Source organism: Chiloscyllium plagiosum, unplaced genomic scaffold (assembly GCF_037043375.1).
Source record: "Chiloscyllium plagiosum isolate Xiang-an unplaced genomic scaffold, Cpla_swu_hap1 HiC_scaffold_2, whole genome shotgun sequence".
NCBI classification, from domain to species: domain Eukaryota; kingdom Metazoa; phylum Chordata; class Chondrichthyes; order Orectolobiformes; family Hemiscylliidae; genus Chiloscyllium; species Chiloscyllium plagiosum.
In genome coordinates, this window is record NW_028270140.1 from 44,390,975 (window position 1) to 44,408,952 (window position 17,978).

The window sequence follows — 17,978 nt, forward strand, 5'->3', positions numbered from 1 at the left end:
CATGCTGCAACTTTATAGAACTTTAATTAAGCCACACTTGGATGTTGTGTACCGTTCTTGTCACCAGACTACCAGAAGGATGTGGATGCTTTGGTCAGGGTACAGAAAATGTTTACCAGGATATTGCCTACTATGGGGTATTTTAGTTATGAAGTAGGGTTGGATAGATTGGCTTTGTTTTCACTGGAATGCAGGAGATTGAGCAGCGATTTGACAGAAGTTTACAAGAGTGGAAAGTATGAGGCTTTCTCTTCAGAGCGGAGAGGTCAATTACGAGGGTACACAGTTTCAAGGTGCAGCAGGGTAAGTTTAAAAGAGATGTTCAAGACAAGATTTTCACACAAAGGGTGGTGAGTGCCTGGAATGTGCTGCCTGAAGTGGTGATGAATGCAGACACAATAGCAGCATTCAAGAAGCACTTGGATGAATACATGAATAGGAAGGGGTTAGAGGATTACGAATCCTGTAAATGAAGACATTTTTAATATGGAAGGGCAAAATGTGTTAGTGCAGGCTCAGAGGGCTGAAAAACCTGTTCCTGTGCTGTATTGATCTTTGTATACTGTTAAGTTACTTCTATAGTACAGAGACTATTTCACGTACCATCTGGAGATCTGGGCCACCTTTTCCCAATAGCAGAGATTCAAGGAGACAACAGAGAGTTGTGACCTTACTAATGTCAACCTGAGAGATGGCCTGTGTGCATTTCTTGTTCACAAAGTGCAGCCCATTTTCGACACAGCTTGCAAAAAGTCCCATTAGATACTGCTGTGGTTCTAAAGGAATCTAAACAGACATTAGACATATATTTAGAATTCCATTGATTTATTTTCAGTTCAGAAACATTAATGATCCTTAACATTCAGACATTAGGTTGAATTCAACATTACACTGTACAATTTTATAACTCCAGAGTACTTAAATGATCACACCAAGACAAGTAATCAAAACAAACACCAATCAAATTAAAATCTAAACAAACTGTCACTATACTATAATTTCATTTTGTCAACTGTCACACAGCAAGGAATTTTTTTTTGGATTAAGGAAGTTTGACACACAAGCCCATTTCCAAAACAGCAAAACAATTATAACTTTAACAACATACTTAATATTCTTCAGTCTCTGCAAAAAACTCTACACTTAACGATTAACTTTATTCTCTAATCCATCCACAATTCAAGGCAAAACTACACTGCTTATAATCTCAACATTTCAGTTAACACTAAGATGAGCTTCCCAACCCTTATTTTTTCCATCACCAAGGTAACATAATTCCACTAACAAAGCAAATCTCTTGCACTGCCTCAGATTAGATGTTGCTGAAACCCTCATTCAAGTTGTGGTTAGTTCTAAAAACCTAACTATTCCAATGCTCCCATAACAGTTCCGCATCTTCCACTCTCTATAAGCTACAATCATCCAAAATTCCATTTCCCATTTTCTAACTGCCAACAAGTCTCATTTACTGAAAACACATGCTGGTTAACAAAGGTCTTACAGCCAGATTTCAAAATTGTCAGATTAATGTTGAAAGTCTCCATAGTTTTGCCTCTCCATATCTTTGTAAGATCCTCTAGGCATGCAATGACCCTCTACTTCTGGCCTCTTGCATCTTTCTTTCGCTCTACAATTGGCAACTGTGTCTTCATCTTCTTGGGGCCTGAAAACCTGGAATTCTCTCCTTAAATCGCACCACCCATATTGCTTCATTTAAGATGACTCTTAAAACCTACCGCTTTGATCTAACTTTTTATCACTTGTCTTAAATTCTCTTGATATTGTTTAATGTCAAATTTTGTCACGATGTTGCTGTAAAGGGACTTGTGGTTTTTCTAGAACATTGTTAAATTTATAGGGCAGCCCCCAATGAAGTCATTGGAGGTTGATCATGATATTCAAAGCAGGATCTAAGCTGACTTCCAGATGTCCTGCACTCTGTTGAAATCAGAAGATTAAAATGCAATGCCACTAGGAGGTAGCATATTCCAAAAAGTCAACATCCTTAACCTGACCTCTCTCCTCCACCCCAAATGCTCTCAAAACTCATGAAGTTTCCACCCAACTTTTCATGGCCCCCCCAAAAAAATCAAGTAATGTGCTCCAAAAGCTTAGGAGAGCTTTGAGGTGCAGACTGGGCAACACACATAAGGGGTTTGCATACATAAAGAGAATTTCTCCTAAATCACAGAGCAGTGCCCAGGAACACACTTGAGCATTGCTGTACCAAAGTGGGAAAATTGGATATTTTGGTATCTACCCATGAAAAACAAATTTCAATAACTGACTGGAAGTTGGTTATCATTTTCAAAGCTGACTGCCAGGGACTGTCCTGCACCTCTGCTGAAATCAGAAGATTAAAATCCAACACCACAAAGAGGCAGTACATTCCAATAAGTTAAGATCTTGAACTTGACCTCTCTTCCCACCCCAAATATCTGTTTCTCCATCATAGTGAAGAGAAGTAAACAATATTTTTCTGTATCTAAATAGTGGGTGTGGAAATGAGGAAATTAAATGCTAAAAACCTCAAAAGGCACAAGAAATTTAAACAGAAAGGTGCTTTATAAAACCATTTGGGGCAGAAATGAAAATGCTCCAGGATTATATTGATAAGGTAATATCAAGTGTTCATGAAATGAGCATGTAAATTCAGGAAAAGGTGAAATGGTTCATTCGGAGTTTTTCTTTAAAAGAACACTTCTATTCTACTACACTTGGATTACAATTTACAAATTTTGTGTCTTACACGATCTGCATGGCTAGCCATCCATGTTTGCACGTATGGCATCCATTTAAGTTCATCAGCATCAATGTAAACCATCCCACATCTGCTAACAGTGGCAGGAGAGGCCACTTTTAAATCTTGCACCTGGAAGGTAGCAAAAAGAATTTCTCATAAATTGACCATCTATTTCTGTTACTAACTGTTGTGTAATAGCACTGCAATCAGAACTAATTAATAACAGATTGAGTATAATCACCAAATAATTTAAGAAGTTGTGAAAATGACAAATAGTCAGATGATTGTAAAATTATTTAAACATATCATTTGACTGACCATTTTAATTAGATCACATGTGGACTGCAAAAGATATATTTTAGAATAAAATTAATGGGCTGTTTTCACAAAAACAGCAAAGTGAATGCCATATATGTCAGCATAATGTTTGCTGGTATAACCAACTATCTTAAAAATAGGATCACCTGTTTGCTTAAACAATGCTGGTACTAATGTAGACCAACCCTCTGGCAGACTGTAAAGGCAGTCGAGACTTTAGGCTTCAAATGTATCCTCAGAGAACTGTGCAAAACTGGGAGGATAATAGCAAGTTGGGACATGTTTGATTCAGTACTGGATGTTGCTTTGGCTGTAATCAATCACAGCATTAACATCCAGCTTTCTTGTCTCCTCAGTAATCAGAGAGGCCAGGTGGGATTACATAGTGGAAAACTATTAAAGGAGGCTAAAGAATTGTGATGGTGGTCAGAATTGCAGAAATATACATTCATCGCCCCAGGTCTTAAATACTTTCTGGAAATTGCCCAAACGGATCTGAGGAACTGAAATGAGGTGGCATTTACCAGGAATGGGAAAAGGTGGCCAGTCTCTCCAACCAAATAAGCTTAAATGGAAGTACCTTGGAATGGGGGAGGGGGGGAGGGGGTGGTGTTTGCTACAGAAGCATGGTCCCTCAAACTTGGAGAGAATGATCAAAGGGTTTCAAAGACTTCAAGGAAGTTGGAAATGTGAGTGGCACAATTCATCCTGATGGTAAGTTGTATACATGCTCACAGCATTCTCCTGCATAAAAATCATCAGACCAACAACTTGCAGATTTACTCCTTAGTGTCTTTTCAGACATCATGTCATCTCTCTTTCTGATCACCCACCCATCAGCCTCACCTTTATGCCATGCCTTTCAGATATTCTACACAAAGTTTGTCCTTCATTCCTGTCCAACCTATTTCTCTCAAACTCAACTCTCTACTGGCCAAGAGAGCAGAAAATTCAAAAGAGCAGGTAGGGGGAATGCTGGCCTGGTGAGATCCACTTTGGCAACTTGTCAAATTCTAGCAATGGGTGCCCACCTAGTCAACTGTAAAATACATCTTGCTCCAGGCAGCTGCATATGGCAGCAGTGATCTCTTGCAAGATCTGAATATCCTGCTCAAACATATTGCATATTGTTAGAGTTGAACATCTATTCTCCAACTGCATATTGAGGGAGCTGATTCACTATGCAATAAGGCTTGTATGCCTTTTTTCAGTAGTTTTCCATGTTTGTTATTTCTGCCCTATGGAGTGACATGTTATTGAAAAGAAAACAGTTTCTACAGATGTTCCTATTGCTTTGCTAATACAGTTCCTTATGCTCTTTGTCAAAGTCAGAAGAAAGAGCTGCATAAACTGTTCTTAAAGTGCAAGCAGTAAGAAAGAGCAGATAAAGCGGAATGAAGTCAAAAACAGGTGAACTGATTTTCAAGAAGTAGGAGACTACCTGTCAAACAGAATGAATGCACTCTCAGAAGTAGTACTGTGGACAGTAATCTCTCACACAAACATGGCTGCAGTTTCATTGTTTGAAGGTTTCCCAGCCTACCAGATTCATTGGATTAACACCCCAGCTGCGCTCTTTCCTCAGTGGCACCAGTGGGCTCCACAGAGCTCGGGAATCTTTTAAAGCCAGAATGCTGTGTTCAATCCAGAGTTAAGTGTATTTTTGTATATTTAATGAATCACCTACATACTACCCTGGGTGAAATTCAAGAGTGGACAGGGTATTGAATTCCAAATACATCATCATTTTCCAGCTCTTTAACAGCTCCTTTCCCATAACAATCACACCTGAATTCCCCCTTCACTGGTTGTTAAAACATTGCCTTTGATACTGAGATTCCATAAGTGTACCACTGATGCAGTCCCAAATTTTAAAGCACATATTAAACAAAACTAGAATCATTTACCTCAAAGACCATGTGAATATATGGAGTGAGTTTAATCCGTTCACTGTTTGCAAGGCAGAGCATCTTATTATCATCAAGGACTGTGTTCATATTCTCAATCCACAGTGCATCAACAGGACCATCACAGATGATCCATTTGTGGTTATGACTTACATCATTCACAGCTGCACGAACACTAAGTGCCATTAGACCATCATTCCACTCCATTGTCACATTATTTACTTCACCATACAATTCACCCATTGTGATTGACTTGGGGTTTAGCACATAAGTTTTTACTGGTTGATAGTTTGGATCATCCTCACCAGCACTGTGCAAAGTCCCAAGAGTATCTGCCAAAACTTGATAAACTGTAGTTTTTCCACTTCCAGAAGGTCCAACTAACATAACACCATGCCGCACAATCATGGTTTCATACAGTTGTATGATCTTCACAATCATAGTAGAGACAGGTTGCAGGCCACGGCTAAGCATAACATCAATAGCTGTTTTCTCGAATGAACCATAATCATGGTCTGGAATAACAACTCCTGGAAATAAATCGGAAAGGATTCCACTGAAGAGAGAAACAAAGAAAAAAAATCACTGTAATCTATTGTCAAACCATTGCAAAGCATGCACTATTCAATATTTGTTCTTTTATTAATGTATGAGCATGATCAATTTTTCTGAGACCTTTTGAAGAACACAGTGAATTTGCATGTTCAGGGTTAAATGAAAATTTAAGAACAATTCAAAAGAATGTGAACAGATTGAAGAGGATAATAGTGAATTTCTTGTTCAGATGGTCAAATGAAAAGAACTCATTACGTACCCGAAAAGCACTGCATCATCTGACAGAAATTTTGGGAGGTTAGAATCTCTCAAGGCTCTAATCAACACAACATCCTCACTCAAATTTGGGTTCTCTCTCTTCAAAGACCTAAACGGAAGAAGTGAATGGTATATTAAATTATCTTCAAAGCTAAATACATGAAACTAAATACACATCAAAAATGATATTTTGGGAAAATGAGTATTTTTATTCTCATGAAATTGTAACATATACCGAGATATGTATATATATGTGTGTGTGTGTGTGTGAAATCTGCTTTAGAACACTGAAAACTACAAAATATCTAATTTCCACATTTACTTCAATAAGATTATGACATCACAAGAAGTCTTGTGCACCCTGGAATGGTCCTATTCACTGCAACTAGGGCTATGACTTTGGACCAGCATGAGATTACATCCAGGAGAAACATGATTATATGCTGCTCCGCAACAATTAATTCTGCCTATACACACATTAGCATAATATTTACCTACAGTTATTTGACATACATTTCCTGTCTTCCTAACAGTTCTTTGTGCTTTTAAGCACTCCCTCTTCCATCTAAATTACACCATGCATGTTTTCTTTTTTTGGGATGTGTATCTATCCTTTCATTATTAGCAATGTTTCCAAATTTAGCTCTTCAATACTACCATCATCTACTCCAAAAAATATTCCTCTGAAAATTCTCCTTGTGATTCTTAAATTAGGTTCATAATTTTCCACATTTTTAGAAATCTCAAAGAATTTGGGTGGTTGCAGGGCAACATTTTAACACTTTTATTTAGCTTGTCAAACACTTGTACAATTTCTTTTCAGATTTATACATTAGATAAAGTTGTTAAGTACTCATATCAATGGGGTTTTGGTTGTTGGTTTTTGGGATGTGGTAGGTTCTGGAATCCGTGAATGACCTTGAACACATAAACCAGTATCTTGAATTACTGCAACATATGTGGTGTTGGTATTCCCATTGTATTGGATAAGAAGCTTCAGGATTTTGAGACAGCAATAGGAGAGGAAAGCCGGCAGATTTCAAATTCAGGGTAGCATATGACTCAAGAAGGGAATGTGCAGATGATGATGACCCCAGGAAACTGCTGTCCTTGTTCTTCTAGGTAGTAGGGATTGCAGATTTCGAAGGTACAATCAAAAGAGGCTGGTGAGTTGCAGTAGCATATCTTGTAGATGGTACACACTGCTTGCGCTCTGTTCCAGTGAACGTTTGAAGTGATGGATGGGTGCCAGTCAAGATGTTACTTTGACTTGTAACATCTGGTTTCATAAGTGTTGAATCTGCACTCATCTAGGCAAGAGGATTGTATTCCACCACATTGCCTGGTTCAGCCTTGGCAACATTTGAGTTGCTCTATATTTACTGGCTAGACCAGTTCAGTTTCTTATCAATGGTAACATTCAGGTTGTTGATATTGGGGGATTCAGCAATAGCAAAGCTGCTGAATGTCAAGGGGAGTTGGTTAGATTCATCTTTTATTTTAGAAATGGTACTTGTGTGGCATGAACATTACTTGCCACTTGTCAGCCCATAAACTGAATGTTGTCCAGGCCGTGTTACATGTGGGCACAAGCTGTTTTGGTGCATTTGAGGAGATCTAAGTGAACTGAACACTCAACAATAATTCAGACAGGTCCCCATCTGACGTTTTAATTGAGAGCCGTTCATTAATTCAGCTACTGAAAATAGCTCAGCCTCGAACAATATTGCATTCTGTCTTGATCCGCACTGAACAGCATCTGAACAATAATGATTTTGAGCAGATTAACATCAAATTCTATTCATGAAAAGACAAAGGAACACCAATATTTGTGCTATATTGATAATTGCTTATTGAAAAGATAATCTTTTCTTTGTTAAGTAGTACAGTATACATGTACATCACAGAAAGAGGCAAATTGGACAACTGGCTTATGCTGTTGTTTGTGCTCCACATGTATCTCTTCTAAGCTTTCTTCATCTGGCATTATCAACAGATTATTCTATTCCGTTCTCCTTCATGTATTTATCTAACTTCATCATAAATGAATTTATGGTATTCTTCTGAACAACTCTGGGTCATTGAAAATTCCACATTTTTGCCAGTCTTTATGTAAAATGTTCTGCTGAAAGCTTAGAAGTTAGTGGAGCACAAACAGAGGCACGAGAGAAGGTCCAAAATAATTTACAAGAATGGTGGTAGAAAAATATCTGTCAAGAGGGATCGACAGGCTGAGAGCTCATTTCACTTGATCTTGGCCTGATTGAGATCTTTAGGTAGTTGCTTGTGAGAATTAGGAAACTTAAGTATGAAATCTTGCTGATGAAAATAATGGGTTTGGCATGGTCTATGTGAATGTTAGCAATGTTTATGGCAGCCTGGTGAAGAAAGTGAGTACACATGGGATCCCAGGAAAAGTGGAACATTGGGTCCAAAATTGGCTAAGAGATCGGAAACCTCCTTAAGCTATGAAGTGTTCAAACAAAGCACTCCACTCCTATAAAGACAGTCAGTGTCGTCAAATTATACAAGCTCTTAACTTCCCACTTTAGTTACTTAATTGAGCTCTTAGCAGACAAAACTCCCATTGCCATACCATTTTGCCACCAGTAGGAGGGGATCTGGCATTCCCAATGCTTCCCACACAATTTGACTTCCCAGCTTCCTGGACATTTCTTTATTTTCCAAAGAGCACATGACCTCTTTAAATGAGTTGAGAGTTTCTGCCTACACCACCAAAATCAGGCAGGAAATTCTTGACACTTACAACCCACTAAGAAAAAAAGATTCTTTCCTCATGTTCCCACTTACAGATTTCTTTAAATCTCTCCTCCTAATAATTAACTTTTGTTAAGAGAAACAGGTCTTTTCTTCCCACTCCATCTACCCCACCTTTATAATTCTGTGTACATCAGTTAAGTCATCCCTCAAGCTCCTCTTTTCCAAGATCTAACTTTACCTTTTACTGCAATTTTCAAGTCCTGGCAACATTATTTTAAATCTTCTCTGTATTGTCAGCAGAACAATTTTATCCTTCCTGTCATGCAATGACCAACATTGTGCACAAAATTCCAGCTGTGGTCTAACTAGTATCTTATATAGCTGCAGGATTGCATCACTATTTCTGTATTCCACACTTCATCCAAAAAAAAGTTTTCCCTTATTTTTCTTTCCCACATTATCTGATTTTGCTTCAGGCAGTTGATAGTGGAGAAACTCAGCAAGTCTAGCAGCATCAGAAACAGAAACAGAAACAGAACAAAGGGTTTCAAGTCCAAAAGCTTTTCTTCAGAACTTATTCACCTGTCCTGCCATTTCCAAAGGACCTATGAGCATGCACTCCAAAATGTCTCACTTCCCCTATAATGTCCTCTCATTTATTGTGGATTCACTAGCTTTGTGTTCCCTCACCAAATACACTCCTGCACATTTATATGGATTGAATCCCATTCACCATATTTCTACCCACTCAGTTAAACCATTGATATCATTCTGGAATAAACCTCACTTCCGCCCCCGGAGCTGCCGTCGCCGCAGCAACTTTCACCCCCAGTGATGTCACTCACCTGCTCAAGGACCACACTGCACGCTACGCTACTCCCACGCCGATCTCCGCCCCCACGTCAATCTCCGCCCCACGACCAACTCCACCCCCACGACCAACTCCAGCCCCACACCAAGTCCCAGGTCCTAGCTCCCAGCCCTGCCGTATTTTCACCATCCCTCCAGATCTCCCCCTCTCTGAGGATGAACGATCAGTCCTCAGCAGAGGCCTTACCTTCATCCCCCTATGTTCCCGGATCAATGAGTTCGACATGCGGCTAGACATCGAGCATTTATTCCGCTGCCTTCGCCTCCGCGTCTACTTCTTCAACCAGGACTCTCGCCCACCCTCTGACACACCCCATCCACCTGGACACCCCGTGCTGGCCTCTTACCCACCCTCGATCTCTTCATATCCAACTGCCGCTGCGACATTGAACGCCTCAACCTGTCCATCCGTCTCACTCACTCCAACCTCTCACCCTCACAACGCGCAGCCCTCCACTCCCTCCGCTCCAACCCCAACCTCACCATCAAACCAGCAGACAAGGGAGGCGCAGTGGTAGTTTGGTGCACCGATCTTTACACTGCTGAAGCTAGGCACCAACTCGCGGACAACTCCTCGTACTGCCCCCTTGACCTTGACCCCACCTCCCACCACCAAACCATCATCTGCCAGACCATCCATAACCTCATCACCTCAGGAGACCTCCCATCCACCCTTTCCAACCTCATAGTCCCACAACCCCGCACTGCCCGTTTCTACCTCCTGCCGAAAATCCACAAACCCGACTGCCCCGGCCGACCCATTGTCTCAGCCTGCTCCGCCACACCGAACTCATCTCTGCATACCTCGACACTGTCCAGTCCCCCTTAATCCAAGAGCTCCCCACCTACGTTCGGGACACCACCCACTCCCTCCACCTCCTCCATGATTTTCGCTTCCCTGGCCCCAACGCCTTATCTTCACGATGGACGTCCAGTCCCTATACACTTCCATCCCCCATCACGAACGCTCCAAGCCCTCCGCCTCTTCATCTCCCGCCGACCCAATCAGTACCCTTCCACTGACATCCTCTTTTGACTGACTGAACTGGTCCTCACTCTGAACAACTTCTCCTTCCAATCCTCCCATTTCCTCCAAACCAAAGGAATAGCCATGGGCACCTGCATGGGCCCCAGCTATGCCTGCCTCTTCATCGAATATGTGGAACAGTCCATCTGCCACAGCTACACTGGCACCACCTCCCACCTTTTCCTCCGCTACATCAATGATTGTATTGGCGCTACCTCGTGCTCCCATGAGGAGGTTGAGCAGTTCATCCACTTTACTAACACCTTCCACCACGACCTCAAATTTACCTGGACCATCTCAGACTCTTCCCTCCCCTTCCTAGACCTCTCTATTTCTATCTCGGGCGACCGACTCAACACAGACATTTACTACAAACCGACCAACTCCCACAGCTACCTAGATTACACCTCCTCCCACCCTGCTCCCTGTAAAAATGCCATCCCATATTCCCAATTCCTTTGCCTCCGTCGCATCTGCTCCCAGGAGGACCAATTCCAATACCGAACAACCCAAATGACCTCCTTCCGCAATTTCCCCTCCGACGTGGTCGACGATGCTCTCCACCGCATCTCCTCCACTCCCCACACCTCCACCCTTGAACCCCGCCTCTCCAATCGCCACCAGGACAGAACCCCACTGGTCCTCACCTTCCACCCCACCAACCTCCAGATACATCGTATCATCCTCCGTCATTTCCGCCACCTCCAAACAGACCCCACCACCAGGGATATATTTCCATCCCCACTCCTATCAGCTTTCCAGAGACCACTCCCTCCGCGACTCCCTCGTCAGGTCCACACCCCCCACCAACCCAACCTCCACTCCCGGCACCTTCCCCTGCAACCGCAAGAAGTGCAAAACTTGCGCCCACACCTCCCCCCTCACCTCCCTTCAAGGCCCTAATGGATCCTTCCATATCCGTCGCAAATTCACCTGCACCTCCACACACATCATTTACTGTATCCACTGCACCCGATGCGGTCTCCTCTACATTAGGCAGACAGGCCGCCTACTTGCGGAACGTTTCAGGGAACACCTCTGGGACACCCGCACCAACCAACCCGACCACCCTATGGCTGAACGCTTTAACTCCCCCTCCCACTCCGCCAAGGACATGCAGGTCTTTGGCCTCCTCCGTCGCCAGACACTGACCACATGACGCCTGAAGGAAGAGCACCTCATCTTCCGCCTAGGAACCTTCCAACCACACGGGATAAATGTAAACTTCTCCAGCTTCCTCATTTCCCCTCCCTCCACCTTATCTCAGTCCCAACCCCTGGATTTAGCACCGCCCTCTTGACCTGCAATCTTCTTCCTGACCTCTCCGCCCCACCCCCTCTCCAGTCTATCACCCTCACCCTCACCTCCTTCCACCTTTCGTATTCCCAGCGCCCCTCCCCCAAATTCCCTCCCCCCTATCTTTTAGCCCGCTTGACAACCAGCCCGCTTGACAACCAGCCTCATTCCTGAAGAAGGGCTTATGCCCGAAACGTCGATTCTCCTGCTCCTCGGGTGCTGCCTGGCCTGCTGTGTTTTTCCAGCACCACATTTTTCAACTCTGGCCTCCAGCATCTGCATTCCTCACTTTCTCCTAATATTCTGGGGACCCAGGTTCAAATCCCGTCATGGATTGTTGGAAAAATCCATCTGGATCATTAATGTCCTTCAAGGAACAGAACCTTACTGTTCCTGTTCCTGACTTAGTCTGGCCTACATGAGACTCCTGACCTATAGCAATGTACGGTTGACTCTTAACTGTCACCTGGGCAATAAATGCTGCTTAGCCAGTGACTTCCTCATCCTGTGAATGAATAAAGAAACGTGCCTCCCACAATCAAGTCCTAAACATCTGAGGAGTGACGTTATAGAGGTTTATAAATAGACAAAGTTTCTTCCTTGGGAGTGGGGGATTCCAGAACTTCAGGACATAGGTTTAGGGTGAGAGGGGAAAGATATAAAAGAGACCTAAGGGGCAACATTTTCACACAGAGGGTGGTACATGTATGAACTGAGCTGCCAGAGGAAGTGGTGGAGGCTAGCATGATTGCAACATTTAAATGGCATCTGGATGGGTATATGAATAGGAAGGGTTTGGAGGGAAAGGCGTGGACAAGTTGGACCGAAGGATCTGTTTCTGTGCTGTACATCTCTATGTCTATTAATATATACCATACACATCAATGTACCCAAAACAGAGACCTGTGGAACACTATTGGAAACTGCTATCCAATTGTAAAAACACCAATCAACCATTACCCTTTCTTTTGTGACTGAGCTACTTTGAATCCAACTTGCCACATTTCCATATATCCCAGTAGTTTTTCCTTTTCTGACCAGTCTGCCATGTGGAATCTTGTCAAATGTTTTTCTAAAATCCACATAGTCAATATCCACTGTGATATCCTCATCAATCCTCCTTGATACAACTTTAAAAAATTCAGTCAAGAAGATACAAGCTTCCCTTAACAAAATCATATTGACCATCCCTTATTAATGTGTGCTTTCTAAGTGACAGATTACCATGTTTTAAAATTATTCATAATTTAACCACTACAGCTCGTAGCTGCTGTTCTGTTACTTCTTCAGGAGATTCCATGAGATTAGTCAGTATGACCTTCCATTAAGAAATCTGTGCTTTTACATCTTGAACCTTTTCGTTGCTTACTATTATATCTTTGAGTAAGTATTTTGTTAGCTTTCCGACAACCAATGTTAAACAAACTGGTATATGGACCTCTGGAGACATTTTGCCTCACTTTTTAAACACAGAAATTATATACTAGCTGTCCATCAATCTTTTTGGTTATTCCATTTCTGAATGTATATGCCTCTGCTATCTCTTCATATGTTTATGCTAGTGATCTATTCATCAAGGCTAAAATTATAGCATGGCCTAACTAATTATACTTCAAACTTCAGGCCACTGGGTAGATTTTGAATTTGGTTTCCAGAGCATAAAACTGATGAGCCAATGCAGGACAATCCAATTGCAAGGGAAGAAAATGGCTGAAATTAAGTGACTGAGCTAGCAATAAAGAAAACCAAGCTAATGCTTTGGGGGCATGAGTTCAAATCTTACTGTGGTAGCTGATAGAATTTAATGTCAATTAATAAATTCTGGAATTGAAAACTTATTATCATTTTGGTGACCATGAATTTATTATCATTTATTGTAAAAATTCATTGGGTTCACTCATGTTGTTTAGGAAAGGAAATCTGATACCCATACCTACTCCAGCCTTCATGTGACTCCAGACCCTCAGCAAAGTAGTTGACACAATGGTCTCTGAAATTGACTAACATATCACCTAGTTCAAATCCTGCCCTCACAGTGACACCCATATTCCACAAAAGAATTAAGACATTTCCATTGATTTCAATCATAGTCAAATGATTTCTTCACTGATCTGCACAGTCTCCAACCTTACATCCTAACAATAAGTAGAGAACCTAGCCCTAGTCAATTTTTCCATTTTTTTAATTGAAGATAAGCATACCAACTTGTCTGCTTACCCAGCCATGACAAGCACAGACTTGACTGCTCTCATACCAAAGTCATAGTGATCCTGCTGGGATAGTTGTTCACTGCATAATTTGTACATCTGGGTCATCTTTCGTGCCAAAACTTTACTAGATTCAAAGCCCTCTGAATACAAGATGACCTAAAACATACAAAAATAAATAAATAACAGGATCATAGTGGCTTTTAATTATATTTATCAATAACTTAAAGGAACAGAGAGTCATATACTCAAGTTGCTGTCAAGACAAAATCAGATGGTGCACAAGATAGATAAGAACAGAAAGTTTCAAAATTGACAGATTAAATGAAAAAGTATGTAAAAGTGTGGCAAATACCCTTATGGTCGAAAAAAATGAGATAATTCAGCTTGATCTAAGAAAGGTAGAGCAATTTACTTTCTAAATGGTGAGGAAGTACACACCACTAAAAAACAGTAGACAGATTTTTTAAAAATTGTAAAGGTCAAAAGCATGTTGTGCTTTATCTCAAACGGATTAGAAAATTAAGCAGTACATGTTATTCTATTAGTTAATAAAACACTGGTTAGAGCCCATTTAGAATAAACATTTTGATATGGGTGCTGAACCTCAGGAAGGATTAGTCAACATTGGATCAGATGAAACACTGAGTGTTAAATTATCAGTATAAGTTACATAGTCTATGCTTTTATCTCTTGAAATAAAGCATTGAGAGATGAACTGACTCAGGTATTTATGATGATTAGAGGCAAAAATAGCAGAGATTTGCATTTGTATGTAGTCTGTCATGATCAAAAGGCTGTATAGTCAATTAAATACTTTGGAAGCATAGTCAATTCAGTATGTAGGGAATTGTATTAACTAATTTGTATATAGCAATACTAATGTGACATTCGGCAGAATCTTGGTCTGGAATTAGGGATCTTGCTTGTTAGCTGGAGAGCTGAAAAGGTGTTGCTGGAAAAGCGCAGCAGGTCAGGGCAGCATCCAAGGATTGGAGAATCGACGTTTCGGGCATGAGCCCTTCTGATCTCCAGCATCTGCAGTCCTGTTAGCTGGAGAGCCAATGATAGACTTGGTATGTCTCCATACACCAATCAAGCAGCAGTGAAGCCACCAGGGGCTGAAGCCCTGCCCAGCAAAGAGATGCCAGCCAGTCAGAGACTGGCAGATCTTGAGCCTAGCAGGATCACTGAGACAGAGTCACAGGTTCACAGAGGAGCCAGGAACCAGCTAATTAATGTATGAAACGTGGAGGTATTTGGAGTGTGGGCTGAGCTTCAGGACAGGGGTTGGAAGCATGGACATGAAGGTATCTCTCAGCATCCATCCCCATCCCCATCCCCAACCACCCCCCCCACATGTCCAGTCTGTCAAACAGGAATTGCTCTGATTAGCTTGGATCTTTGAAATCATACCATGCGATCTTTTAAAGCCTTATCAAAAAGTCAGCAGCTCCAATAAAACAGCAGTCTTCAGCAATGAAATAGAGAGTCAGATTTGATTTTGTGCTCAAGGCCTAATGTGAGACTTGAACATTGAAACCTTTTGACTCAACAGACAACACTCTGAAAATTAAACAATAATTGCAGGACAACAGTGGTTTGGTCAGTTGTTGGTACAAAAAGACTGCAGACATGATGGGCCAAAAGGCCTCCTTCTGTGATGTAACCATTCTACGAATCAATGATTAAAGAGACTTAGTAGATATTGTTCATTCAGAGAAACTAATTCCGCTGGCAGCAAGGGAGCATATAACTTTAAAATTAGTGCTAGGTCATTTATAGGTGATTCCAAGAAGTGTTTCTTTAATTGAAATCACAAAATAATTTAGTTTGGAAGGGTATTAAAGGATTTTGACTTAACAGAGGTAAATGAAGTCAAGATATAGATCAATCTTTATCTATATGAATGGCAGAACAGGTTCAATTAAGTCTACTCTTAGGAACCAACAAGTAATAGCACAAGATACTTTTAAAAAATCAATCATGGACAGTGGCCAACACTGCTAAAGGTCACACATAGATATTTCTAATTAACCTATTCAAAGTTGGTGTGAAATACTCCTGGAGCAAGCTGGACTTGAACGTGAGCATCCTGGCTCAAAAGGTCAAAAGTCAGGACTCTGCCGCTGCACCACAAGAGCCTTCAGAGTACAAATGCAGTTCCCCACTACCATAAATTTTGCAGTCATGTATCCTGCATTTGAGGACATCACAGGTGTCACCCAAAGTGCAATGGGATAGCCTTGCCCTGGGAAAACCACCTTCAAGATTATGGTCTCTCCCCTGTCAGGTAAGTAAAGGTAACATATAATGACCATTATTAACTGTCCTTGAGGAGGTGTTCTACCTTCCTAAACTGCTCTGATCTATGCAATGTAGGTTATGTTTGCTAAAAATAAGTTAACTGCATTGTAAATTCATGGTCTTACTTTCCTTCAAATTATTTTGTAACCAGAAACTGCTCAAGATTAAAGAAAGGTGTTTGGTTAGTCCAGATGGGTGAATGACACTAATTCTATTATCTAATTACTATAAACCGATAACAAAAGGAATAAGACATAAATAAAGGCATCAATACATTTACCTCAGCAATAAGAGCATAGTTTGGAACCATCATTGCAATGGGTCTAAAAAGAGCCTTTAAGTTGTCAGGCAATTCTGTTCTTCCAGCATAACCTGGGTTCATAGTAATGAATGCTGCACAAGACATGACCAACTTGATCTCTCTACCTTCAAACATGAAACGAGAGAGCTGCAGAAAAATAAAATAGCATTAATGTTATTCATGCTGTTTTCCAAAGTTTTCAATTCTCTTCTATCAAAATGATGGCCATTAATTGGGCAAAGCCCCTTCCCCTCACCTCAGTGAAAATTCATTCCTTTCTTTTGCATAAATTTGCAACCTGCTAATTATCGAGCTTTTTCAGTATTGGAGTAATTGTTACCTTAGCTGCTTTAGCATTTCTAATGGTAATGAGCTGCTGTGCAATGACAGAAAGTACTTCAATGTCAATCCGGTTGAACTCATCAAAGCAGCACCAAGCTCCTGACTGAGCTAAACCACTGAAGAAACGTCCCATCATCTGGAAAAGAACATAAACTTAGTCATTGCACAATAACTTATGACAGAATAATTGTTGTAAACACAAAAAAAGGGTAATGAAGAGCTTATGCCTCATTCTTTATTGGTTATACTATAATATTGTCCATTAAAATGATAATGATATACACATTAAAAAGATTTGGAAATGTTGTCTTCATATTCAATTAAATTTCCTGCACCTGTTATTAACTTACCTTGTAATCTAAGCCTTCAGAACAATTAAAAACAACACACTGGATGGCTAGGGCCTTGGCAAGATCTTTGGTTGTTTCTGTTTTACCAGTACCAGCAGGGCCAGCTGGAGCTCCTCCTAGATCTAGCTGTAATGCTCCCATGAGGCAGAGGTAACAACGGTCCTAAGGTAACCAAGACAACTTAGTCAGCTACATTTTTAAATAATTTTAATTTATTTCAGAAAAGGGATTAATACAGAATCAATGTACTGCCCATTTTCAAAATGGATTGAATGTTATCCTGTTAGTTAGCATACTTTCTTACGAACAGTACAGACATACAATCTTTCTACACTGTCACATAGCTTTTCCACGCTGGCACATTTCTCTTATTCAAATATATAAGCAACTTAAATTATGTTTCTCAGTTAACATTGAGAAAATGGAGATAATAAAGAATGGCCAATCACTGTGTGCTATTTCAGCCTTTAAAATAAACTGCTAAGCTGGAGCTGCCTTGTTGTGTGCATCCCTCAGATTTGTCTCATGGAAGAGGCTTTGTACATTTTTGAAAAGGAATTTCAGGTCAGGATATAACAAACTTATCACAGACTGCATTAGAACATTTATGTCAAGTGATGGAATTACTAATCTCCTTCAAGCTTCAACAGTATCTTTTCACACTATCACCAGAGGGGCAATTTACAAATGAGACAGTACTTGTACCACTGAAACAAGCTAAATTTCTGCACTGTTCCCACTACTATCAGTAAACCATTATTGCTATTTGCATTATT

At 40.9% G+C, this 17,978-nt stretch overlaps 1 protein-coding gene and 1 non-coding gene across 2 annotated transcripts in view; both read right to left on the bottom strand.

Moving 5' to 3' along the window:
- Positions 1–17,978, bottom strand: part of dnah6 (dynein, axonemal, heavy chain 6) — a gene marked incomplete at its 5' end in the record, with an annotated part of 301,703 nt that overhangs the window by 181,294 nt on the left and 102,431 nt on the right. The window contains 8 exons of the mRNA XM_043705917.2: positions 604–786; positions 2,750–2,872; positions 4,969–5,524; positions 5,783–5,890; positions 13,913–14,061; positions 16,490–16,657; positions 16,851–16,988; positions 17,203–17,364. Of these exons, the coding sequence (XP_043561852.2) occupies positions 604–786; positions 2,750–2,872; positions 4,969–5,524; positions 5,783–5,890; positions 13,913–14,061; positions 16,490–16,657; positions 16,851–16,988; positions 17,203–17,364 (1,587 nt within the window). The remainder of the gene's footprint in view (positions 1–603; positions 787–2,749; positions 2,873–4,968; positions 5,525–5,782; positions 5,891–13,912; positions 14,062–16,489; positions 16,658–16,850; positions 16,989–17,202; positions 17,365–17,978) is intronic.
- LOC122539710 (U1 spliceosomal RNA) lies at positions 16,048–16,203 on the bottom strand. The gene has a single exon (XR_006309157.1). It is a non-coding gene; the product is annotated as a U1 spliceosomal RNA (small nuclear RNA).